This window comes from Haemorhous mexicanus, chromosome 18 (assembly GCF_027477595.1).
Source record: "Haemorhous mexicanus isolate bHaeMex1 chromosome 18, bHaeMex1.pri, whole genome shotgun sequence".
NCBI lineage: Eukaryota > Metazoa > Chordata > Aves > Passeriformes > Fringillidae > Haemorhous > Haemorhous mexicanus.
Window position 1 is genome coordinate 6,684,897 of NC_082358.1, and position 26,695 is coordinate 6,711,591.

Below are 26,695 nucleotides of genomic sequence, written 5' to 3' on the forward strand. Positions count from 1 at the left end.
GTATTTCTGCACTATGGAGCAGAAGGATGTCTCTGGCAGCTGCCTGCCCATGGAAGGGTTGCAGTTATCCATTAGTGCTGCTGCTGCTGCTCTCCCTCAACATCCTCTCAGTGTTCCCCATCCTGCTGAGTGCTTTGTAACACTTCCCCAGAGCAGGAATTGTAAAACCTGAACAGGCTGTAACAGGGAGGGAGTTGGTGCAAGGATGAAATAATTTCCATGCACACTGGAGGCTTCTATCCTAAAACATGTCACCTGGTGGTGGTAACTACTGCAGATTAACAGGGAATTGTGGAGTGGAAGGAGGGAATATTTCATGGGCCTTAACACACATTTATATATCACTGTGTTTCCAGCCTGGTTTTGTTATTGGTACTCTAGCTGGTGCCTTTGTTAGCCCAGTTTTGAGTCATCCTTGGTGCACTGGACAACTGTCTCTGAGGAGCATCTTCCATTCTGGGCCCAGAATCAAGAAACTAAGGTCTCAACAAAAGAGCCATCTTGACCTGCTGTTGGACAGGTTTATTTCAAACGACTCTTATTTCCTGCTGCTGATGGGAGAGCAGACCCCATCCTGGTGTTATTTACATTGCTGAAGACATAATTATTACACAAACAACAGGGGGATTGGGGTGAAAAGGAGGAAGCAGCTGTATGAGATCACTGGGCCAATACCTTACTCCTTTTAAAACACTTAAAGCATCCGCCCGAGAACTGTGATCATTCAACTCAGTTGGAGCAGGAGGCTGAGTTGAAACAGTGACAGCCCAATCTGATGCACAGGGATCTCCTTTAGCTCTGGCAGAGCTGTAACTTCAGCTTGAACTCCTCAAGGCTGAGCAGGAACCATAGCTGAGCATTTTAGAGTTCATTCTGCTGCCAGGACTCTGTGTCAGGCAGCCAGGCAGCAGCAGCCCTGGGCAGTGTTTCCAGTGAATGGGAGATGTGTGGATTCATCTCTCACCTCACCCTGATCCTTGCTGTGTGTGGTTGTGCCATCAGCATCAATTTAGAGAATGCTGTAATCAATTTACTAAGTTGCCTAAAGGTGCCTTTTGATGGCCTCATATTTATTAATCAGGCCCTCAAACAGAAAGATGACTTGGCAGAAATTTTGCCACACTTTGTGATTTGAAACCTTAATTAGCACACAGGATGTCCCCAGGATTACAAGTGTATCTCTTGTTTTAGTCTCTGTGTAAAGCAGCCTGAGGTTCAACCACAGAGGTGGGCTTTTTTCTGATTTAGTACAAAGCAGTATTTCAAGAGGGGAGTTAAATTGTAAAGGCTGGAGTTAATGAAGTAGTGCCTCAGCACTGTGTTCCTTTGATCACATCTGAGGAGTGTATGCATCAGTTTCCAGGTGCTCACATCTGGGAGTGTCTTCACTGCCATGAAGGGCTCACTGTACAGTTTGGTCCATGGGCTCTGAATTATTCTAGACAGAAAGAGGAGGAAAAGAGAATTACCAGAAAACTTCATAAGCACACACAGAAATTTTTTCATCCTTTGGAGGCTTTTCCTGACTGACCTTATCTGTGGAAAGGTAACCAAGTCAAGCATGGAAAGAGACCTGCTGGAATATTATGCTGTCCCAGCTGAATCCACAGCTGTGATTTATGTAGAGTTCTGATCTTCCCTCTCTTCCCCAGCCCCTCTTTTGTTTAGTGTGCACACTGATCTCTCCACACCCCAGCTGGAAGGATTGGACAGGCTGAATTACTGTGGGACAGCTGATCAAGTGAAGGCATTCCCAAGGATGGATGGTGTGCTGTCTCCCATTGCCTCAGGAATAGCAAGATTTAGAACATAATTCAAGTCCCAGCTGGCTGTTTTCAGGAGTGAGGGATACAGAAAACAGTAAAACTTTATCTGCTGTCCAGTGCTGGGAAAACCTGACAGGTCCCAGGGACCTAGAGACAGGTTCTGCTCCTGGAGAAAGGCTTTTATCTGCCTTGAGCCTGGCCTAGACCCTCAGGCACTCTATCTCAGATAGCTTTGCAAGGCTGCTTTGGGTTGCTGCAAGCCTGTTGCCAGACATCCACATGCAGCTTCACAGCACTTGTGTTCTGTCTGTTCAAACTAGCAGGGTTTTAGGTACTTGACAATATTGATTGGGAGCTTTTTCCCCCCTTAAATTGCAGCAAGCACCTTTTTCATGGGCAGCAGTGGGAACTGGCATTGCTGAAGGAGAACCTTCAAACCTTGAGCAGTACAGCAGCAGTGAGTTATGCACAGGGCTGAGCAGGGAATGGTACTCACCAGAGCATGGGGAGGTGGAAAAGGGAGAAGAATTTACATGAGCTTAGCCAGGGTGCTGGGAAAGCCTTCCAGCCCACTGCTGTCAATGTCCTGAGGCCTGTCAAGGAAGAGGACAGGGATAGCATCATTGGGATCAAGAGAGAAATTCTCTTTTCTGCTACTATTTGACTGGATTACAAGGTTAAGACAGCAGAATGATGTGCTGCTGTGTGGTGCAGGCTGGCTCAGGACAGGCTGTTCTTGTCTGCACCCTGCTTGTGAGGTCAGCCTTACTCTTTCCCTGACTGTTCCTGAAATGCCATTTAATTCAGTAGGTTCACACCTGGAAGGCAGGCAGTAATAAGGACCTGTGTTCCTGCAGTGAGCAGAGGATGACCTGGATTGCCACCCACCTTTGGCTCTGCAGGATGGCTCCCAGGAAGTCCCTCAGCACCATCTGCTGCTGGTATTGGCTGTCCATCAGGATGCTGTCGGACTGGCGCCTGCTCAGGAACTCCTGCAGCCCTTCCCCTGGGCTGCTCTCGCTGCTTCTGTGGGGTGAAGATGAGAAACCTCTTTGTTTCTGACATGCTTTTTTGTCCCTCACTCCAAGTTTGGCTCAACACAGAAAGGGAGCCTGCTGGGACTGAGCCTAAGCACACCCTGCTTAATTTCAGCAAGGAACTGGTCACTGTATTTGCTCCTGTGTTAGAAGATGGGTTGGGCTGTCTTGCATCTGACCAGTTGGTCTTGTTCAGTGGCAGTCAGTGATCTAAGTAGCCAAGGGTAATGGAGAGGCTGATTTCTGTGTTCAGACCAGGCCAGGGATAATGGTTCCTGTCACAGACATATTTTGTGAAAAATCCTTTCGTTAGGCTCTTTTCTCCTGAGAAGCTGAGAGGCCTCAGAAACGAAATGTAAACAATAATTATCTGCTGATGTGGAATGCAACAGGTACATCTTTGATTGGTCTGATGTGATTGTTTTTAATTAATGGCCAATCACAGTCCAGCTGGCTCAGACTCTCTGGTCAGTCACAAGATTTTATTATCATTCCATTCCTTTCTATTCTTTGCCAGCCTTCTGATGAAATCCTTTCTTCTATTCTTTTAGAATAGTTTTAGTATATAATTTTCTTTTAATACAATATATATCATAAAATAATAAATCAGCCTTCTGAAACATGGAGTCAAGATTCTCATCTCTTCCCTTGTTGGGGTTGCCTGCAAATTCTACAGGTTCCCTACCAATGAAGGATCATTGCAAATATTACCAGCAAATATTATTGCTTGTTGGTATTGCAGCAGAACTCTCAGCTGATCTGATGCTTACAGCCTTGGAGGAAAGCATTAATTAGGCTGCTTAATGATAACTGTGATTAGGGGTATCCAAGACTGTAGGGATGCAGGATGCCCTTTGGGATGTGGAGCAGCAGGAGAGATTGCTTCTGCTGCAGTGAAAGGCAGCCACTCCTGCCAGGTGTGTGAAGACACTGCCCAGGGTAATAGGAAAAACCCAGCCCCAGGGCAGCAGGGTGCTGGGGCTTACCCAAGCCTCTTGCCAATGATGGTCTGGAGGAATTTTCGGGCTGAAATCTGCCCCAGGAATTTCCTGTAGTTGTCAGTGAATATGGCGTCAGCGTGGCGCTGCATCCTGGGGGAAGGAAGCACAGGGGGCTCTCTGAGCTGGCAGTGAGAAAAAACTCAACAGCCCACGTGTCACAGGGCTGATACCAGGGCAGGCCACCACAGCAAACACCTGGTAGTGTTGGACTGCATTAGTGTTGGGGGTTAAAGGATTTGAGGGAACTCAGTCCTGACATGGAGGCAGCTGGCAAAATGAAATATCTGGGGCAGGGCTGGGATATCCCTGTGCTCTGCAGCAGCACCATCACCTCCTGGGAGGGCTGTGTCTGGTGACAGGACCCTCCTGCACATCTCTAGCCTATGGTTTGACCCAGGCTCCAGAAAATCCACAAGTAAGGGAAGCACAAACCACTGGGCTGGTGCCACTGTTGTAAGGATGAGTCCTCTGTGCTTCAGACAGAAATAATCATCCTCTGTCTCCAGGCAGAGATGGAAAGGAGAGGCTCTAGCATCCCTACAGATAGAGTCCCAGAGCTCAGTGGAAAATTCTGTTCCCTGCAGGAGCCCTGGGCCTGTGAGCCTGCCCCTGTCAGTGTGTCCTTACTGGTGGGGACAGCAGGACATGGCTCTGGACATGGGTGATGGTTTGGGACTAACTGAGCTGCTCCTGGGCTGGGGGGAGACTGTGAGCAGCACACTCTGCAGCAGCAGGGCTGGCAGGTGAGGTACAAACCTTTTCTCAGCGGGGTCTGTTAACAAGCCCTCCTCCTCCTGCTCCTCTGCCAGGGGGTTCTGGCTCTGCAGTGAGCTGCTGTGCTGCAGCTGGAAGCTCATGGCCTTGCCAGCAACTGGCCCTGGGCTGAACCTGCAAGAGAAACCCCAGGCACACCGTGAGATGGGCTCAGATGCCAGCTGGGGCTCAGTCTTCTTAGCCATCATTCCCTACTCTCCCGCTTGTTCTTTCTCCATTTGTCATCCCATCTCACAGTAACACAAGTACTGTCTGTCACTCTCCCCAGCTAGAAACTGCCCTGAAGCTCTCCCAGCAGTGAAAGGATGGTTTATAGAGCTGCCTCAAACACACATCCCCCTCCCTGAGCTCCCAGCAGCCTTGAGCAGAGTCCCACTGTTTCTGGTGTCATTGTGCCATGCCTTTGGCACAAAGCTAAAGCATTTTCTATGGGACATTGCAAATCCACAACAGAGAAGCCAACACTCGATTTTGGGCTTGAGTTGTAGAGGTACAAATCAGTGTTGCAACTTCTAAGACCCAACAAGGAAATACTTGAAATATTAAAAGGTATCTGTAGATTTCATGTACTAGAATATCTGCAGTTCTGACTTCAGTGCAGGTGCCCTGCAGCCACAAATTTTTATCAGTGTTTGGGCTGGAGGTGCTGCCTGCTCTGGAGATTTCCAGATTTCCCTTTACAGAACCCAGCATTCAATTCTAAACCCAGCTGTTTGGGCTGAAATATTCCATCAGGTGCTTGCCTTCTTTGGAAATCACGCCTAGGCCAGCAGTGTACCCAAAAAATTAAGACAGGGCAGAGAAATAGGCCTAGAAATACATTTAGAGCTCATCTGGCTTTCAGAAGTGCTGGCAACTTTAGTTTGGCACCTGCTTATTTTGCACAAGGTCAGAGATGAGGCAGAGTGAGAGTGTGGATAAAGCACTCAGCACTTACCTGAGAGCTGGGTAGAGAGGGGAGGAGCTGGAGCATGTGACTAAATGCAGGAACAGGAGCAGGGTGGCCTTACCCAGCATCTTCCACCCCTTGGAGTCACCTGAAATGCAGAGCAGCCTGAGTCAGGGCACTGAGGGCAGGCCAAGATCCACCTTTGTGTTCTCAGTCCCTCTGCTCATTTCTCAGCACAAAGGGACTGGAAATGTGCCTCTGAGGCTGTGGTGCTTCCCAAGGCAGAGATGTCTTGGTGTGGCACAGTGTCCCCGTGGAGGGCAGCTCCTGGGGGCAGTGGCTGTGTGTGATCCCTGGAGCTGGTGCCTGCTCTGTCAGGGTTTGGTGCTGTGGGAGCCCCTCACCGACCTGGAGGTCAGTGGAGGAGCTCTCTCTTGGGCTGCTGTGAGCCCCAGGAACCCCTGCAGGGCTGTAAAAGCACCTGGATGAGGGCAGCAGTTGGCAGGGGTGTGAAAGGGACCTGCACAGAACTGTCTGCAGCCAGCCCTGGGACCTTGGGCTTTCATGGGTGTACCTGCAGGGCTCAGGGCTGTGCCTGGGCTGCCTCCCTTGCTGTCCAGAGGAGAAACAGGGAAATCCAAACAGAACTCCTGGGCAGAGGGGCAATACTGGCACAGAGGTACCCCGGCAAAGCCATTTATCAAAGGCTAGTGCTGAGCTTGGTTTGCCAAACAAAACCACAGCCTGCTCCTTCAGTGGAGAGGGGACAGGACTGAAATAGGTCCCTTTGGAAGGGCTGAGCTGCTGCTGGGCAGAGCAGCTCCCCCAGCTGCCCCGAGCTTTGGGGCAAGGTGAGCTGGGCTGAGCCGTGCTCTGGGCTTGGCTGAAGGGCTGAGGATGACTCAGGCCGGAGTGGCCCGAGGTCAGCCACCCTCGGGGGCTGAATGCCCAGCTGAATGCCGAGCTTTTGTCCCTGGAAGCGAGCAACAGGAGGAAGGTGATTCAGTGAATGCCGCTCTTCCTGAGCTTCCATTGAAAGCGACTGATCTTTTGTTCAAAGAAGATTCTTAAAGAGAATGTGGATAGGAACCTTTAAAATACCAAGCTTCCCTGTTCCCTATCTTATTATACACAAGAAAAGAGCAGAAAGGTGTTTGATCTCCCTAAGAGGAGGGAAAAAAACCCTCTTCCAAATGTATAACGATACTTCCTTGTGAAAGGAGCAGATTCCAGATGGAAAGGGCTTGCTTGGACTTCTGAGTGCTCAAGTGAACTTTCAAGGAGTGGGTTTTACCCATGGGGGAGGAGGGAGGGAGGCTCTCTGCTGGAAAACATCATCACTGAGCTCTCCGTTCTGCTTGGACAGAACAGGGCAGCACAGAGAGGGGGAGGCTGATTAAGGACCTGAGCTCTGGGTCTGATGTTGACACCAGGCAAGTTAAAAACAGAATTAGTGGCAGTGCCAGAAGTGCACAGACAGACATGGAAAAGGTGTCACTCTAAGAAATGGGGTTCCTTGTCACCAAGTCATTCTCACCCAGGCTCTGTTTCCTGTTACTTGTGTTCCCAGATGGGACCAGCAGCTTCCCCAGCATTTCCCCTGGGAATAGCACAGTAGCTCCTGGCTCCTGCAAAGCTCCTTGTGCTCATGGGTGCCATCTCCTACCTCCTGCACAATCACTTTGCCCCCCCAAAGAGCCAAGGAGTGATTAAAGGGACTATGATAGACAGGACTTCTGCTTTTAGAACAAATCCCCTGCTTTTTGTTCTTTCTCCATTTGTCATCCCATCTTACAGTAACACAAGCACTGTCTGTCACTGTCCCCAGCTAGAATCTGCCCTGAAGCTCTTCCAGCAAAGGATGGTTTATAGAGCTGCCTCAAACACACATCCCCTGCAAAAGTCCTTTTTGACTTTTTCATTTGAATTTGGAAAAACATGCTGCTTCTGTGCCTCTTCCCTAAATATCTTCAAGAAAATCCAAAGTCAGATCTTTCTAGATAGAGGAAATTATCTAAGGCATCTATCTGGGGGAACCAGCAGACTGTGGCACAAGCATTTGTAGAAAGTGCCAACCAGGAGATTTAATCAGCATTAGAGAAGCTTCTCTGTGAGCTGAGAAGTGCCAGTGTAAATGCCCAATGTTGTCTGCTTCCCCTTCCTCTTCGTAGGACACAGCCCTGATTACCACTTTCTTTCTGTCTCTGGCTTCTCTTTAAATGTTGGATTTTTCTCTAGAACTGCTTTTTGAACATTTGAGATCCTTTTTTTTTTTATTTCTCTACTATTAGTTTCATTGAATTTTTTTTGTTTGCTTCTGGCTTTGTTCTTCTTCCCCTATTCTGCTTCGTCTTCTCTCCCTTAGCTACAGCCTGCTTCCAGATTTTGGGGTATGTCTGTCTCCCCTTTTCCCTCAGGAATAAATCAAAAATGAAAGTTCTACATCCCTTCCCAGATGTGTCTGCTATTTCAGAAGAGAAGCTGGGAAATTGAAGTGTCACCCTGTGTGCAGGCAGCTTGACAGCTCTGCAAAACATTGTCACCTTCGAAATTCTCCTGAGGTGAGGGACACCTTCCCTTCCCATTCTGGCAGCATGTGAAAAAATGATTAATAAATAAATCCCCCTTAAGATGAAGAGCTTTTAGCACCATTCCAGCAGATGAAGTGTAATAGCTTTGTTCCATCCTGTGCACTGGGAACAGCAGCTTTGTGACAGTGATGTTGGAGAGCTGGGTAACTGCCTCTGGCCAATTCTGAAACCTCAACCTGAGCAGTCTTCAAAACACCTCTGTGTAGATGAAATGAAGCTTTTGCCATGCCTGCTGTTTTATAAAGCTGAAACTTTCATCGCCTGAAATGCTGCATTAGAAAAGCAGAAATCCTTTTAAGTGCCTCCCTGTGCCCCGTCGTGGCTGCCTTTGCATTACCTGTGACACAGAGTTGTGTTCCTCCTCACACTTTGGTTTGGCTCAAGTTTCATTGCTGGGTGAGTAAAACACTGTTCATTTGCCAGGGAAAAAGAAACTCACATCAGCATAGCAAAAGAGAAGAACTGTGCTACAGCTGGTAATCACCTAAATGTTTTGCAAAGCTCATCTATAGTATAATTCCATTGGTTTGCATTTATGATGTAGCTCAATTGTTGTTTCATTCTATAAGTTGGTGCAAAAACCTGTTTGTACAAATCTTGATATGGCACAAAGGCACCTGGCAAAGCTCATTCCTGATGCCAGCTTTGATTGCATTTCAGTGGAATTTAATTGTGCCCAACTTCCAACTAGGCATTATCTTGTTAAATGCACAGAGAGAGGCTCCCGCTTACCGTTCCTGGAGAAAACGAGCTCTTCCTGGCTCAGCTCCTGCCCAGGTGCTCCTTCCCCTGTTGCAAATCCAAGTTCTCCTCGGGAGCTGCCTCCGGGAGCCCGCAGGGTCCGTGCCCGCGGTGCCAGGCAGGGAGGGCACTCCCGGAGCTCCCCGGTGTCCTCTGGCTGCCAGGGAGCTGCGTCTCTGCCTTTTATACCTGAGCTCCCTCAGGAGTCCCGTGGGCTTCCACGCGTCAGAGCATCAATTATCCTCCTGAATTTCAAAGGCTGTGTTTGCATCCTCTTTTTGTGTGTGTGTGCAGAGGGGGCTGTGCCCATAGCCCAGGGTCATTTGCACGATTTCTCTTTATCCCTCTAAGAGTGAAGAGCAAATAACAGCAGTAATCTGGCAGAGTGAATGACAAATTCACTTTGCCAGGTAAACTTCGCTTTTCCTCTGCAATTGCATTTTTTCCTTCTGCTCCACAATGAGAGTGAGTTAACCGTTAGTACCTTCTCACACTGCCTGAACAGGAGGGTTGATCTTTTTTTGCTATTTTATTTTTCTTTGATTATCATCCTTCTCCTCCTTCTCCTTTGTTACTCACACCTGCACCAGGGGGGCAGTTCATGCTTCAGCCCCTCACAAACCTCACAGCTCCACACAGAGCCCACAGAGCAGCTGGAGAGCCCTGGTCCATTGATGGGCTCTGGAAGAAGGCAGGGGTGTTCCCTGGGGTGCTGCATCACCAGCAGCCGTGTGGAACAAGGCTCATGAAAGCCCCATTAAAGCCAGCACGGAGCCTTCATGCCAAGAAGACCATGACAGTTCAGAGGAGCTCAAAATGAGGTGTCAGCATGAGCTCCACCTGCCAGATTTTTCATATTGACTTCACAGTGCCCAGAATTGATGGGGATGCAGACTGTCCTGAGGGCTTGCAGGACTCCATGATGGGAAGAAGTTTCAGGAGGTGAGATGGCTCATGTCTGCCTGCTGCTAAATTCCTTCACCTGGCACCACAGTGGCATCACAGCTGCTGGTGGCAGAGAGGGATTGTAGGGAGGATGGTGCAGCTGGGGCGCAGGAGGTCAGAAGCACCCAGTGATGGTCTGACTCTGCTATTGCCTCTCATTGCTTCTTGCAAATCAGGCAGGTATATCATCTGTCATCCCCTGGAGACACCAGAGATGGAGATTCCTGGGTAACACAGAGCAGGTTTTCCAGAATCCTGGTCCTGGTGCACACAGCTGCATGCAGTCCCTGCAAACTGGAGAGGGATTTTTGTTAGCTTTCATTGAATCTGTTCGTGTTCTCTCATGTCTGAGGACAGTTGCACTAATTTTTCAGCATGACTTATTTTTCTTCCACTGTCTTGGTGCTGCACTGGCTGAATAGATGAATCAGATCAAGCTGTTAAACCAGTCAAGAGCCAGTGCTATTTCAAGGTATTATCTTGTAGCCTGGTCTTGAGCTGATTCTCCATCCAGCTGGCCCCTTGCCTTTCACAGAGCTGCATATGGTACCAGGCAGTATTTCACTGATCAGGGAGAATCAGCAGATCAAGGAGAATCAGTCTGTAACTGACTTGTTTATAGGTGCCTGCTGCCCTGCCTGGGTTAGGAGAGCTGTGGTCTGTCTGTGTTCATATCTCCAGTGAGCTGCTCTCACAGAAGGCTCTGTAAAACTCCATCATCCCAGGGCTCTCCTTGTGCTTCCCAGGCTGGGCTCCTGCCATGCACAGCTGGACCCAGCAAGGGCCAAAACAATGGCTTTGGGTTAATTGAAGGAGGCAGCAGAAATTTCTAAAAACCCTCAAGGCTCTGTTGGGTGCCTCCAGCTTAGGAGCTCTGCAACAGCATAAAGAGAGCAGCATTTCTGTCCCTGGGATTTCCTGTCTCAGCTTCAGTCAGAACCTTCCTGTCTTCCCAGGACCCAGACAGGTCATTTTTGGAGCTTCTCCACCAGGCTCCACAGGCTCTCCTTCTGGCTTCTGCAGCTGCTTATGCAGAAATATCTGTGAGAGCTGGGGTGGTGACTAACTTGTGGCAAATGCCCTAATGGAGAATAAACCAGAACTGCCTAAGACTAAAAATTATGTTTTTTTCCTGGGTTTGCCACCATAGAGGTGGGATGGAACCCATTTTGGTTTAAGTGTCTTATCCCAAGTGGCAGAACTCAGGCACATTATAATAAATTCATAATCATTTAATTGCAGCATTCATTACTGCTATGTTCACTTTAATTTATAAGTTCTTTGTAAAAATCCTGCATTTCTGTGGAAGGCAAGCAAATTAAAATGAGATGAGAAAGACAAGATTTAGCCCATGATACCCGTTCCTTCTAAGGAGGAAACAAAAAACCCAAAACTCCAACCCAGCGGGTGTGGTGAGACTTGCCATTAGAAAATTATACAAGACTTGGTTTCTTCTTCTTGGAAGGATAAAGTGTTGAGACTTAGATCTTCAGATCCTCCAGACTCAACCCTTTGAACATCAAGAGAGTTCCTGAGGAGAATTTTTCCTGGAGGAATTCAAATTGGTAGGAAGCCGAATACAAACATTTATCAAAATAATCTCAAGGAAGGAGACACTGTGGGTGAGAGCACTGTTGGCACTCTGAGAATGAGTCTGAAGCAGGGGATCAGATTAAAACCAGACAAAATAAATCAGAAATTCAAAATGTGCAAGAAGAGCTGTTGGAAGGACTGTCTCATGGTGTTCAAAGCCTGCTTGAAAATCCTGCTTGATCCTCAGACATGAGCTGTCCCTGAGCCTGTACAACAGAGCAAGTGGCAGCAGCCTGGGAGATGTGCATCTGTCAGGAGGCACGATGGGCTCTGCAGGTGGGATCCATTTATAGAGCCTGTAGATACCTGTCTGCCTCTGTTTATTTCCTAGCAGAGCTCTGGAGCATTTCAGCATCACCCAAGTGAACTGCCAGGAGTTTCAGCACATTACACTCATCTGGAGGCTTGGGAGTTACTGATTCCTGAATTTCTGGCTCTCTAAATACCATCTCCCTCCTCCTCCAGCCGTGGCAGACAGAGCTGAGATGCCAGCAGTGAATGTCAGTAATTAAGGAGCTCACTTTTGGTCTTACCACTCTTATTTCAGTTTGGAAAGGAGCCTTGGCTAGAAGGCTACACAGCACATTACAGCAAGAATCAGTGAAGAGAGAGGCACCTTCAATCCTTTAAAAAAATCTGATAAAAGACTGAATGAGTGAGATGGTACTGGCATCAAGAAGGCAAAATGTGGTTTGTGGAGAGGGAATGAGGAAGGCTGTGTTTCCAGTAAGGGATGAGAAATGACAGCAGTTGTGAGTAATTTTTTTCCTGGCTGAATACAAATGTGCAACCTGAGGATGACAAGACCTTGGAGCACAAGGATCATGTACAGTGAGTGGTAATAAAGTGGCCTCACAGCAAAGACAAGCAGGAAATACCACAAAAAAAAGAAATGTAGAAAGGACTAAAAAAAGCCAAGGATTCCTTGGATCTGGAGAACGACTTCTTGCCTGAGCATTGCCCCTGCTTAGAACAGAGTGCTGACAAAATTGCCATGTCCACTTGTTTAATCAATTTTAGCTTTGAAACCCACTTGGCTTTGGGAAAATCTGCCCCTTTTTTTTAATAAATAGCTTCCCTTTTTTTGTCATTTCCCAGTCAGGTGCAAGGAGTGGGTCAGAGTGGTGCTGTGGAGGGTGGGGAGCCACAGTGGGCTGATGGCACCACCTGCTTGTGGCTCCCAGGCTGGGGCACTCCTGGCCTGGAGGGTTTGGGGTGAAGTAGAGGGGGAGAGAAGGGGCAGGAGCTGCCTAAAAACTGCACATTCCCCCTGCCTAATTCTGCTTGGAGTGAGCAGTGCCCTTTCTGTTGGGGAGAGAAGAAAAAGAATAAAATATACAGTAACAAGGGTCTTTTCCCCTTTGCCTGCAAACTCCATCTGTGAGAAGGTGTGTGGGCAGCAGCACCAGCACATTCAGTGTACTGGTAATACTGGGAAGAATTTAATCTGTCTGTTAATCCATTCTGATAAGATCCCTCCTGACATTTTCAATAATTATTTCTTTCTTCTCAGTGGTTTTATTTTCATCCCAAACATTTAGAGTTTGAGAGGAAAGAAGGTGAAAGGGCAGAATTTACTGCTTTCCTGAGCTCTGGCATTATGCCTTAGTCACTCACCAGGGGCAGGAGAAGCTCCATTTAAGAGTAATTTTTTCTTAGGATTATTATGCCAGAAAAGTTTCTATGTATAAATGTCTCTGGCTTCTGCCATTCACTCAGCAGTGTTCTCCAGTTGTCTGTAATGTCTTCTGCACTAAAAAACATGGAGGGTTATCTAATCCAATTGCTAAAAATCTTTGAAATTGTTATCATTAATATCCACTTAATTCAAATGCTTGGTAACAGCCTAGAAAATCCTTTTATTACAAATGCCATACCTTACTTCCTCAGTAAATAAGTAACTGATTAGGTTTCCCCCAAAGTATTTTGGTTCTCTGGTAATAAAGCTCTACAGAAAAACCAGCTTGGCACTTCTGATAATTTAGGGTTACAAAAAGGGCGCAAAACAAATCAGATTCCTTAAATACCATAAATGAGAAAAACAGAGCCCAAGGCATTTCCCCTTTTGCATCTCATCCTATGGAGCCATCTCCAATTCAGAGCTGGAAACTGGACAGGACATTAAAAATAAAGTCCCTGTCAACAGCAAAGCCAGAAGCACATCTTAATTGTTGCTGCCAGAATACGTCAAGGGAGCAGATGAAAACCTTGTGGATAAAGAGAAACCCACCAGGACAGAATGGCCACATAATTGGTGGTGGGATTAAAAACCTCACAGGGATTTAGGGGGTGAGCACGTTAAGCCTGAGGTGTAAAGGCCTGGGGTGCTTCTGCTATGGGCACCCAGCCAGGATGAGAGGACACAGCCTTAAGCTGCACCAGGGGAGGTTTAGCTTGGACATTGGGAGGAATTTCTTCACACAAAGGGTGATTAGACATGGAATGGGCTGCCCAGGGAGGTGGTGGAGTCACTGTCCCTGGGGGTGTTTAAGGGAAGACTGGACATGGCACTCTGTCCTGCTCTGGTTGACAAGGTGGTGTTGGCTCATAGGTCAGATTGGTGACCTCAGGGATCCTTTCCAGCCTCACTGATTCAGGGATTCTGTGACCCACCAGGGGCTGGGCACCCACAGGCTCCCACAGCTGGGCTGGGGCCCAGGCACCATGGGGCTGATTGGCCTCAGGGGGGTTGGAGGAACATGGCACTGGAGCCCCCAGGCCCCCACTGCCCCTGGTGCCCCCGACGACCCTTTGGCTGCCCCTAGGAACGCAGCACAGGGGGTGTGGGGTGGTCGCAGAGGGCGGCTGTTGGGGTGGTTGCTAGGGGCTGTTGCTAGGGGCTGTTAACAGGGGTGGTTGCTATGGATGGTTGCTAGGAGCCATTGCTAGGGATGGTTGCTGGGATAGTTGCTAGGCACAGTTGCCAGGGGTGGTTTCTAGGGCGGTTGCTCAGATGGTCACCAGGGGTGATTGCCAGGGTGGTTGCTAGGGGCGGTGGCTGGGGCGGTTGTCATGGATGGTTGCTGGGATGGTTGTCATGGATGGTTGTCAGGGCGGTTGCTGGGATGGTTGTCATGGATGGTTGCCGGGATGGTTGCCGGGATGGTTGCTGGGATGGTTGCTAGGGGCGGTTGCCGGGATGGTTGCCGGGATGGTTGCCAGGATGGTTGCTGGGATGGTTGCCGGGATGGTTGCCGGGATGGTTGCCGGGATGGTTGCTGTGGATGGTTGTCATGGATGGTTGCTGGGATGGTTGCCGGGATGGTTGCCAGGATGGTTGCTGGGATGGTTGCCGGGATGGTTGCCGGGATGGTTGCTGTGGATGGTTGTCATGGATGGTTGCTGGGATGGTTGCCGGGGCGGTTGCTGGGATGGTTGCCGGGATGGTTGCCGGGGCGGTTGCTGGGATGGTTGCCGGGGCGGTGCCGGGATGGTTGCCGGGATGGTTGCCGGGGCGGTTGCTGGGATGGTTGCCAGGATGGTTGCCGGGGCGGTTGCTGGGATGGTTGCCGGGATGGTTGCCGGGGCGGTGCCGGGATGGTTGCCAGGATGGTTGCCGGGGCGGTTGCTGGGATGGTTGCCGGGATGGTTGCTGGGATGGTTGCCGGGATGGTTGCTGGGATGGTTGCCGGGATGGTTGCCAGGATGGTTGCCGGGATGGCTGCCGGGATGGTTGTCACGGTCGGTTGCCGGGATGGTTGCCGGGATGGTTGTCACGGTCGGTTGCCGGGGCGGTGCCGGGGCGGGCGGTGGCCGGGCCGGGGCCGGAAGCGCTTCCAGCGGCCGGGAAGCCGTTCCGGGGCGGAGCGGGCCGGGGAGCGGAGCGGAGCGGGCGGTGAGCGGGGCCGTGCGGGGTGCTGCGGGCATGGGGCGCTGGCCAGGGGCAGCGGTGGCTTCAGCATCGCCCCGGGGACGAGTGCAGAGCCGAGGGGGGCTCGCTGGTCCTGCCGAGGCCGGGCGGCACCGCGGGGCTGGCCCGGCAGGGACGGAGGGATGGAGGGATGGGGACAGCGGTGTCCCCTCCCGGGGGCTGCACGGCTGCTCCGCCACAGCTGCCAGCCCCAGGCCCCTTGTCTCAAGCTGGGCTCCTCGGCCATGGATCCAGCGGTGCGGGCAGGAACAGCCGGTAGAAATTGCCCAGGCTCCATCCCGACACCTCCTAAGCCATTTAAAAATTCCAGCCTGAGCTTTTGTTGCCTCCTCCTTTGACGGAGTCTTTAATTGTATTTTATTTCCACCCCACGAAGAAGCTAATACATATTACTTGAGCTGTTGCCGTGGCTTTGTCCTCTGCCAGTTGTTTATGTAGTGCCAGGTGAAGGCATCAGCTAGGAAACACAGTGCAGCAAGAAGAAAGGTTTGAGTCTCTCCTGGCTGGTGCACGGCCCTGACCCTGGAGATATGTTGGTTGTTTATCACAGGATCTGGTCCTGAGCCGTGGAGAACAGCCTCATCTTCTTTGGTGCTGTCCCTGAGCAGGAGCCTGGCTGGCTCTGGGGAGAGGAGGGATCTGCCCTCTCCTCCAGCTCACTCACTGGGTATCAAACCTTGGGAATAAATTGGAGGGGACAAGGGCAGCTCCCTCTCAGGGTCTGACAGAGGAGTATTGATCTTCAAATGCAATTTAGGAAAAGCTGCTTCAAGTGTGGCCATGATGAGGTGGTCTGAGGAGAAAGGCAGCTGACAGCCTGTAGAGAAGAGATGTATAACATCTGAGGATTAAGTGGTGAAACTGAGCTTCTTGGCAACAGGGAGGAAGGCTCCATCATCCAGAGACCTCTTGGTTTAGGTGCAAGGCAGAGGCTTTGGGCATTGTGTGAACCACTGGAGTTTTTTAAAATTGAGGAGTTTTGCTCAGAGTTGGGCTCCAGTGATGGCAGGAAAATCAGTGGTCCAAGTGTGGGTTGCCTGAGCAAGCAAGGACACTGCTGTAATTGGTTGGAGCACGATGCCAGGTTTTTTCTGGCCATGTTTCATGGGATACTGCTTCAAATGGGGGTGGCAGCTGCTGCCAGCCTGCAGGAGAGCTCTTGGTGCTGGCCATGGCACCTGGATTTGTTAGAGAACTACTAATGCCCTCAGGGGGGTGAGCTAGAAAAGGGGAAAGCAGGGGAGAGTTGTAGAAGATGAGGACGGAGATTTTTTGTTTTCCTTTTCCTGTTTATCTCTGTGTGTTGTGTTTCAGGTGTGTGAATTGGGGTTATCAGCAGGAATTTGTCCTGAGAAGACTCCAGGTGAGGAATGAAGGAACTTCCCTTCCTGCTGTGTTTGAGGACAGGGGCCAAGGGCAGGCAACAATGATGTTTTCAAAAGATATCCAGATGAGAAATGCAACTCAGAGGTGATTCTGTGTCTTGCTTAGGAACTGCTGCCTTAGTGGGCTGGGAGAGGTGATTTAAAAGGCAAAAGCAATTGGGATGAGCCACATGCATGCAGGCTTTGTTCACAGCACTGAGCAGCCTTTGGGACTGGCTGAGCCTGGGTGGGTCAGTGTGTGCCCTGACTTCATCTGCAGGTCCCACACAGCCCTTGCTGACTGAGATTGAATCAAAATCTAAAACATTTTCTTTCACTGAAGTACAGACCTCGACATGACCTCAAGAGGTCACCTATTCTTATCTCCTGGTTCAAAGGCAGAATTGTATGTACCCACACCCATCCCAGGCCAGTGCTTATCTGATCTGCTCTTCTGAATCACCAGTAGCAGAGATTCCAGTCTCTCTATTCCAGTGGCTGGCAGTCTGTGCAGTTGGAAATGTTCTCCTGTCTTAAAATTCAAAATAACTTTCTGTATTTTGGCTGAATGAAAATGAAATAATTATTTTTTGTAGTTTATTTACCCCTCCCTTTAGTGTGTCACCGAGTGATAGTTGCCTCTTGTGCAGTGACATTGAGTTGATTCTCAAATTTATCAATTATTACTTTGCTGGGATTTGCCACCTTTACCATCCTTCTGGACTGGGTCACAACTGCAGATTGCAACAACCTCCTCCCAGCCTGAGAAATGCAGAGATACCTCCTGCTTAGGAGATAATTCCTAGGGGTTAAACTCAGCACACAAGCTCAGTCACACCCAGCTTCAGTGGTACAGAGTTGTGACTCTCAGTGAGCAGTGCTGATCCAGGGAATGCACACTGGGAGCATCCAGGTCAGGAAAACCGAGTGGGGCACTAATCACAGCTGAGTGTGATGGCATCTCAGACTAATTGGATTTCCCTTTGGGGACTTCCTGAGGCTTACTCTAGCAGTTCTGGCAGGAGAGTTCTCCCTCGTTGTAAAAAGCCATTACTCATTCATAGGACAAATTGACAACTCCATTAGCAAAAGGTAAAGGGAGGAAGGAAGGATGGTCTCATGGCTGAGAAGCTTGGGACCCAGGAGATCAATATTTAACTCTGCCACAAACTACCTGGGAGACTGTTTTAAGTTGTATGGGGCTTAGTGTAACCAGCCACTAAAGCCACACTTACATTTCTACACATAACTTGTTCCTCTGCCTTCAACAGCTCTGCTTCTGTGAGGTTTAAGTGGCTGGGTTTGCACAGCATCTAAAACAACAAGGCTGTGACCACAGAGACAATATAATCAAAAATAAGTAGTAATCACCTTGCATGTGTGATCAACTTCAGGAAGAAATTTATTCTTGCTTATTAAGCTTTTCCCTTATTGTTTCCTGAACATGGTTCATATTTTGTCTGTTCCTCACCCACAAATGGCCTAATACCAGGAGTTGAGTGCTATTTTTGTAGGCAGGTGACAAACACCCAAATTAAACACAGCTTTCATTTTCCTTTTTGTTACTGCTCCAGTAGATCAAGAGTATCTTCAAAACTCCATGAGGAAGTCTGTCATTTTTGGATAACAGAAAGCGAATGCCAGAAAGAATGATGCAAAAAAATTGCTCTGTATTTTCCCCCTTGCAGTAACCACTCTTCTTGAGAGCAGTAGAGGAGAAGGGTGCACTGACAATGGCTGCAGAGTTGGATTTCTCCCCACCTGAGATCCCTGAGCCCACGTTCATGGAGAACGTGCTACGCTATGGACTCTTCTTTGGAGCCATTTTCCAGCTGATCTGTGTGCTTGCCATCATCCTGCCCGTGTCCAAGTCCCACAAGGCAGTGAGTAGTGCTCTTTAGTATTGATATAAATGGGCAGAGTCAGGGAAAACAGGATGGGAGGGAATGTTGAGTGGCTAATGGAGACACAGCTGCCCCTGGCATTGGTGACAGTTTCATTGTTCAGTCTCCTTCCTTCCCTCTGGCTTTCCCACCTCCAGCTTCTGTCTTGTGATTTACCTCCAGATAGGAAAGTCTGGAACAAATATCTGAGCTAGGATCTCTCTTAATATCAGTGAAGAAAGCAACCTGAAGCACTGACAAGGTGCTAAATGCATGTGCAGTTCCTGGCTTTGAGAGAAGGCTTTGTCCCAACCCATATTGTTGTCATCCTGCTGCTCATTTCCTTCATTAATTGCCAGGCAGGACATCCCCTGGCAGGACCTGCCTTCAGGAAATTGCTCTGGCCTTAAGTTTGTGTGTGATTCTTGGAAGCAAGATGCAGGTGAAATTTCTAGTATATGCCAAAGGTGAGGAAAGCAGTTTTCAGGACTGACATCCCATCCAGTGCCCAAGGGTCCTTTGATGCAGTTGGCACAGGAGAAGTTGAAAGGGAAAGGTTGAGGTGAAGTTGAGGTGAGCTGTTCCTCTAGACTGGGGGATGTCCTGCATCTGCCTGGCTTTTTTCATTAAAGAGAAAAATGTCTTTGGTGCTGGGGACAGGTATTTCAGTGCTGCAAGTCTGGTGCTTTGATACAGATGTTGATGGTATATTTTCAGTAACAACTCAGCATGGGGTGTTTTGTTTTCAGACTCTTTATTTCCATGTTTGCTCCCTCCTGTGCAGAGGAAGCCTGGAAAATTTCAGCCTCTTGGGGGAAGGGAATGCCTCAGGATGAGGCACAGAGGGAAGGATAAAGTTCATGACCCAATTTTTCCACCTTTAACTGCTGGTGTGATGTGATGTCATGCTGTCCTGCCATGGGTCATGCCCCCTCCTGCTTGTCCTACCACAGGAGCTGCAGCTCCCAGCAGGGGGATGAACAGGCAGTGGCATTGCAAGTCTTAGAATCACTTAGGTTGGAAAAGACCTTCAAGATCATTGAGTCCAACCTTTGCACTGTTACTCTGCAGCCACCAGCACCTGTCTGTCAGAGTCCATCATTTCCCCAGTAAATTTTTGAGAAACACCAGGTATCCCCAATTTTCTTCAAAGTCGAAAAGAGTGAGAGCTTTGGTCTGAAGTAGGAAACTGGAGACCAGCCCCCAATTAAAATGATAAGGCTCCAGGACCTTTTACTGCTTACATCTGTAGTATGCCTTGATGTTTGCATACTCCAGTTTTTATTTTCTCCATATATAAACTGTCCTCTTTATATATGACTTGTTTACAAGACCATAAACACCATAGACTGCCCCTCCAGATCCTGAGAATGATGATTGAGTCTGTGTAGGATATTGGGGAACTTGCTGTCTTGGAGCCTCAGACTTTGAAGTTTGGACATTAGAAGGCAGCAGTGTTCACGTTATGGCAGCAGCATTCTGCATCCCTGAGTAACAACCAGCTCCCTGTGCACTGATCACAGCTTTGGAAAGCCAGCCAAGTCTCCTTCCTTGGAAAGCCACACACATGTGAGCTGTAATAGCCCAGTAACTTGAGAGACTTTGAACCAAGCTCTTTGATTAAAAGGACACTGTCAGATGCTGCCTCCCCCTCCATTGTCTGGAGTTCTGGCTGGGAAGCTTGGAACTCGCACGTCTTGCTCAGCCATTTTTTGTGTGTCCTTTTCCAGTTGGCACACTCAGGCTGAGAGAACCCAAGATGCTAAAGCAATATTTATACTCAAAGGCATTTAATGAAAGGAGGCAATCTGCATGTGTGTGCTTTCTCAGAGGAGACTGGCGCTGTTCCCTTGTGTTTTCACAAGATAACTAGGTTTTATTTCCCATGGCTGCAATATTATCTCTCATCTTCTCTGAAGGAAACAAGCATCACATCTCAGTATTTTGTTAATCCAGGTGAAGAAGCTTTACCTGCAATTCCCTCCTCGGATTTTAGAGGCTCTGAACTTTATATCCTTACTGCTGCTTTGGGGAATATTTTTTTGTCTTGCACATGATAGTGATTAATGTTTGGCAGAAATGCCTGCTGACTGTTTCCATGTATCCTGGTGATACTATGTTATCTTTTCCTAATTCAAATAGTTTTCATTTAGTGTTGATTTTCTTCTTGCCTTCAAAGTTTTTCTCCTCCAAAGCCTGTTTTAGATATTTAAGCTTTTAGTGCCATCTCTGGTAACAAGCTGTTTCTGTGCAGAAACTCACACTCATCAAAAAGCACATGCAGAAGGAGCAGAGATGATGCTGCTTGAGTCTCATTAAATGTGGCCTCAGTTTGACATCAGCGTGTTCCAACAGAGATACCCAGCACCTGTTTCCTCTGGTTTATACTTGAATCCCCAAAGCAACCTGTTAGCAAATGGTAAAAAATTGGTTATTGACTGTTTCTTAATTGATTCTTGTAGGACTCTGACAGTTTTGAGCCTAAGAGTTCAGAGCCAGTGAAGAAGCCAAAGGCAACTGCTCCACAGATAAGCAAGAAACCTAAGAAGGAAACCAAAAAGAAACGATAGAGGTGTGACTGATGAGCCTCCCAAGACCAAACAACCACCTATAATTGTGCTTCCTCAGAGACAGCATCAAAGGCAACTAACTCTCTTAATGGTTTTCTGGCATTGCCATCTTTTACTTTTCAGGGGCAAGGGAGAAGAATCTTAGAAGAGTGGAAGGGTTGGGGTTCTGCCATGGATTTCTTACAAGCAAAGAGAACTTCACATATCCAGGACTTCATTTGACTTGATTAATGTGTCAGTCACCTTTAAAGTGACTTCTTCCAGTTCTGGTGGGTAGAGAGGGCTGTTGGCCTGCCTCCTTCCTGCTGGCTGGGATTTGTAGTGAAGTTCCTGTGGAAAGTGGAGCATGAGTTTGCTGCTTTGGATACCGGTTTGTGTTTGTGTTTTTTGAAGGCAGAGGGATCAAATGGATCAAGAATGCCACACTACACAGCTTTGTATTCATCTCTGTTGTCATCTAGTCTGAAATACATAGCTACGTTTTATGGCTTAATCATAATGCCTTTGTCATATTCTTTAATTCTTTAGGTAATAACTCACCAGATTCCAGACTGCTGGAGATGAAAGCTTTCATTTCCCCAGCGTCGCTGTTTCCCCACCCATGCACTCTTCCTTTCCATTCCCACCTTTGAAAGCAGGTACATTTCAGGGAACTGAGGCTGTGGTGGGGATTGCAATGACAAGAAGAATCAGGAAACAATTTGACTCTGGAAGGTGCAGAATTTAATGCCTGTGCTAGGGAAGTTGTTCTTGGAACCTTGGGAAGACCAGGCAGTGTGTGCTGGAGAAGAGCTGCCGAGGTGGGAGCCTGGTGCACTGGTGGTGTATCAGCCTGCACTGCCTCCCTGTGCCATGGATGAACCCTCTGCCAGCTGGCTGAGCCCTGACCATGGCCCTCTTTCAGCACAGCTGGGGATCATTGCCCTTGCAAATGCCCTCCCAGCCTTCCCTGCCACAGTCTGCTCCATCTCTTCTGGCTGAATTCCTCCTGAGGGTGAACTCCTTCTCAGCCTGAGGAGATGAGGTATTTGAAGATCCAAGGGGTGGCAGGCCAGCTGTGTGCCATGGCAGGAGACACAGACACTGTGTTCCTTCAGGCTCTGGCTCTCCAGGCCCAGGGACAATCCTGGATTTAAATATGGCTAGACAGGACTGGAAGGAGATAGGTGGTGAGGTAGCCACGGAGTCTCTGTGGAGCAGCTCAGGCTTCCTGATGCCAGCTCACATCTTGGTTTGTTTGATCAGGAGTGAGTCAATGGGAGGAGAACCTGCTCTCTGAGGCGCACCCAGGGTTCAGAGCAGCTTTGAAGGAAGGGTTCTCCCTGGCAGGGCTGCAAGTCTGTGATCCTCTTTGCATACACAGACTCCCATCCTCGAGTCACAGATGCCTGGTGAGCCCAGGTGTGTGTTCTTTACCAGCAGGTGAGCAGCACATTGACAGAAACCCTCAGTGCTGAGACCAGCCACGTCCTCTGCTCACTCTTGCTGTAGGTGGGGGTGACAGATGGATCCCAGAACCAGTGTGGCTCTGCCTTCCCTGCTCCAGGCTCTCTGATGCTCTTAGCCAGAATGCTGGCACCAAGTTGCACTTCTTAAAATCCAGCTTGGAGTTCTGCTTTAAATTCTGCTTTTTAATTTTTTTTTTTTGAGCTACATGAAGGCAGTACCAGGAGGACAGAACAAAGCATAGGAGATACAAGCACTCTAAAGTTGCTTTAAGTTCTCAGTACAAAGAAATATTACAAAAAGTTCCCACGCAGATAACAAAGAACAGTGTTGTGCCATGAGTTTCCATGATGGACCTGTGCTCTGTCTCTGATCTGCAGGGCAAAGAAAAGCCCTGAGTAGGTACTGCAGATCACTCTCTCCATTTTAATCCATGAGAATGGTTGGATGTAAATTCCAGCTTTCTGCAGGTTACCTGGAGCAGGGGGTTAGTGCTGGAATGGAATCACAGGACACACATTATCCAAAATACAGAGTCACTTCTGCAGCTCAGAACCAGTTAGCAGTGGGCACTGTGTGGCTGTTACCTGAAATAGCAGCTGCTACATCAATGTCCACATCCAGCTGTTTGCAGGCTGGCTCACTCATTGCTCAGTAGAAATCATGGATGTTGGGGTTGGGTTTTGTTGGGGGAAAGAGGGATGAAGATAAATTCCCCAGTCTGTTCCTGACAGCTTTATACCAATGTGAATGCTCTTGTTTGCTGAACTTAGAGTATGTAGAGATTACCAATAACCCATGTATTTTAGTTTATCCTGAAATGTGTAATAAATGCCATCAGAATATTTGTTATTAAAGAAATCTGTGTTTAAAGTTGTGCTGTCTGTTCCCTCACATTGACTGTGAAAGCTGCCAGATTTCCCAGACTATAGGAACACAGGGACATAAATAACCTATTCATTAAAATGATCCATTAAGGGAAATCCTTTCAGATCCTTTAATCTGTGGGAAATTGGTTAGTTAATACTGTCAGGCATGTGTGCATCTGTATCTGGGTTTGACTTGGAAGTAGCAAACCATTTCCTAACACTGCTTCACCTTCCTGGAAGGAGGGAGAAAATCAGCCAGTGACAAAATCAATCTGCCCCCCATGAGAGGTTTTTGGCTCTAAGAGCCCCCTTGAAGGTAGCCCCCATAAAGGCATCAGTTGTTGACAGTGCAAGCAGGGGATTGGATGGGGATTCAGCAGGCTGGGAAAAGGGATTTTCAGGAGCCCAGGTTTGCATGGCTGGAGCATGGGGCTGTCTGGTGGCTCTTCTTGGCTGCAGAGAGACCAATGTGGCAGCCAAGCTCTGGCAAGTGTGTGTTGGCTGTTGGTAGCCAAGCTCTGGCAAGTGCCTGCTGGTTCTCTCACCAGAAAACCAAAGCACAGAAGGACTAGTGTGGCGACTCCTTTAATTCCCAAGCACTTTTCTCCAGGCTGTTTTGTAATTAACATCCCAAAGGGAGCTGAAGACCTCATTAAGTCAATTTTATTGAAGGGGAGGTTTTCAAAGGTCTGTCTCCAGGTACCTGCCAGTAGGCAGCACCTCTGCAGCCACACCTTGCTCTGCCACCCAAAGCCAGGAGCTGGCTGAGGGCTGGAGTTCCTCTGCTGGTGTGTGTCACAGAGTTCCTGTCCCTCAGCTGGACATGCCTCAGCTCTGAAGAAACGTGGCTGGGATTTGGGAGTTCTTTCCCCTGATTCTGATCACATTCAAGCAGCTCTGCCTCTCTGGCCACGCTCCTCTCCAGAGCTGTGGCCATGGCTGTCCCCTGGAGCTGTCCCAGGCTCACAATGCATCCTTGTGCTCCCCCAGAGCCAGCAGCACAATCCCTGAGACAGACTAATAAGTAGCTCGTGACTGGAGTTCCAGTTCACATAGTTCAATTAAATCCCTGTTAATCTTGTTCAGACCTAATTTACTTTCGTTCTCATACACACTCCTCTCTCAGCAGAGATTCTGCTGAGGTTCCCTGCTGACAGGGCTGGAGAGCCCCAGGCCCTCAGACACTGATGTTTGCAGAGCAGCCCCCTTGGGAGTCAATAAACTCAGATTATTCCCCAGCCTGTCACAAAGAACGAAAATACTCCTTCAGTGCCTGGTTTAGGGAGGGTCAGGCTATCTGGCAATGCTTGAGGAGACCAGAAGGAAGTTGTAGGAAGGGAGGACCTGCTCTCTATCTGTTTGCCAGAGCACTGCTCAACCATTCTCCTGTGTGTGTGTGTGTGTGTTAATTTTTGGGGTGCTGGACTTCTCTCCTGGGAGCATCTCTTCCACACTGATACCTCTTTCAGGCAGAAGTTGTGTTGTTCACAGCCTGTGGCCTGCAGGGATTGAGATGACTGTATTGATTTAGTTGTTTGTTTGTTAATCTCATGAGGCATCAGAGACTGACTGCAGTGAGGAAATGGGATGATGAATGGAGAGTGCTGGAGTACAGAGCATTACTGTGTGTTTGATTAGCCTGATTGCTGGCCTTGGCACTGGGAAGGGATCTGACCCTCCTCTTCCTCATGCAGCCATGGGGGATGATTTGTTTGGGAAGCATTCCCTTTCTCCCTGGCCACAGATGTGGGCTGTAATCAGTGTTTGCGTTTCTCCTCCAGCTGACAGTCACTGCAGGTCCAAGGTCCAGCTCTTCTCTGGCACTTTGTGCCTTTTGAGTGGTGGTTTGTGGGGGTGTTTTCTGGCTTTTGGTACCCAGGCCAGTGTGCAGTAGCTGCTCCAAGTGTCTCTTGCTTGCAGCTGGCAATTGCAGGGCAATGAAATCGGCTTCCTGCCTCTCCCTTGAAATTCGGCTGATTTTCCCATTTCAAGGTGCTTCTTTCCTATTTGTGGCTTTTTTGTCACCATAAATCACTCCTCTTGTTGCTTCCAGCCTGTAAACTCACGTCCAGTGCAGTAGTTCTGTCCTTGCAGACACATTTCACCTGCCAGTGATAGTGAGCATTACCTCCTGTTATCAAGGCCTGATACAAAGAAGGAGCAGGTGCAGGAGCACCCAGGATGGAGGAAGGTGTCCCTTTGTAAATTTTGACAATGATTTTTTCAGATGTAAGAGCCAGGGAAGGAATTCTCCCTGCCTTGGGAGCCCTGGGTACCCCTGGAGAGCTGTGCCAAGCACATCATCCCTCGAAGCCATGAGGAGCCAAACCCATCCCACACCACACTTCTGAGCTGGTGAGGAGTGAGTGCTGTGGTGCTGTGTGTGCCCCACACCACCTCTCAGATCCTGCTCCTCACCAGCACACACACAAGATTTGTCTTGTGCAATCCCAAACCTCTTGCAGTGCCCACTTCCCTCCTCACAGCTTCCCTGGTTTCATTTGCTGCCTGCAGGCCCCAGCATGGCTTTGATGCCCCTTGCACTCTGCTTGCCATCCCTGGGAAAACACAGTCCAGGTGAGGACTCAGTGATGCAGAGCAGGGGGTTGGAGCACAGAGGCTGATGGGCTCCTCCATGGTTTCAGTCCAGCCTATCTGGCTGCTGGGTACAAGGTAAATCTGCTTTGGGTCACATTTTAAAACCTCTGTTGCCTGGTTAATGTCTCTTGTGTGAAAGGAGCTCAGCTCCCAAATGGGGGAGCTGTGGGTAGAAGGGCTCTCACTTCTCCCTATCTCCAGCTCCAGGCAAGGAGCTGGGTCTTTAGCATCATGCTCTGCTGAAGTCCTGTTTGCACAGCATTCCTTTAGTGTGAAACCTGCACTAGGGACAGCTCCATGGTTCTTGTCAGAGGCTGTCTCAGCCTCTGAGCTGCCACCCCTGTGCCAAGTTCAGCCAGTCCCAGTGCATGGACTGGGGCCGTGGAAGGCATCAGCAATGGCCTGAGACATCTCATCTCTTGCCCAAGCTAAACCCAGGTGTCCCTGGCTCCAAGGCTTGTTCCTGCTGCCTTCCCTTTGGCTGCTCTTGTGCAAAAGCCATCCCAAGCTTATAAATTCACCTTGCCACGAGCCAAAGTCCAGAGTACAACAGACACCATCGAGCTCTGCAGGCAGAGCTGCTTGTGCAGCTCCAGGAATCAGCTCCAGACGTTTCCTGCTGTTATTTGTGCCTCAGCTCTGGCTGCACAGGCAGGATCCTTGCTGGAGCTGTGCTGCTGGTGTGGAGCTGGTGGGGTGACATCCCTGTGGCTCCCTGAGGGCAGCTCTTGCCCAATGCTCTAGCCAAAGGGCCAGG

At 48.9% G+C, this 26,695-nt stretch overlaps 2 protein-coding genes across 2 annotated transcripts; one reads left to right on the plus strand and one right to left on the minus strand.

Annotated features, from left to right (window-relative positions):
- Positions 1–2,295: 2,295 nt before the first annotated feature.
- Positions 2,296–5,601, minus strand: GHRH (growth hormone releasing hormone). Its single transcript, XM_059862402.1, has 5 exons — positions 5,516–5,601; positions 4,561–4,692; positions 3,790–3,894; positions 2,655–2,792; positions 2,296–2,359 (listed from the first exon to the last, which is right to left on the minus strand). The coding sequence occupies exons 1-5, from the start codon at positions 5,593–5,595 to the stop codon at positions 2,296–2,298; spliced, it is 519 nt and encodes a 172-aa protein (XP_059718385.1). The 5' UTR covers positions 5,596–5,601.
- A 9,501-nt stretch (positions 5,602–15,102) lies between these two features.
- Positions 15,103–23,344, plus strand: MANBAL (mannosidase beta like). Its single transcript, XM_059862531.1, has 4 exons — positions 15,103–15,172; positions 16,523–16,571; positions 18,261–18,455; positions 20,918–23,344. The coding sequence occupies exons 3-4, from the start codon at positions 18,306–18,308 to the stop codon at positions 21,023–21,025; spliced, it is 258 nt and encodes an 85-aa protein (XP_059718514.1). The 5' UTR covers positions 15,103–15,172; positions 16,523–16,571; positions 18,261–18,305; the 3' UTR covers positions 21,026–23,344.
- The last annotated feature ends 3,351 nt before the right edge of the window (positions 23,345–26,695 follow it).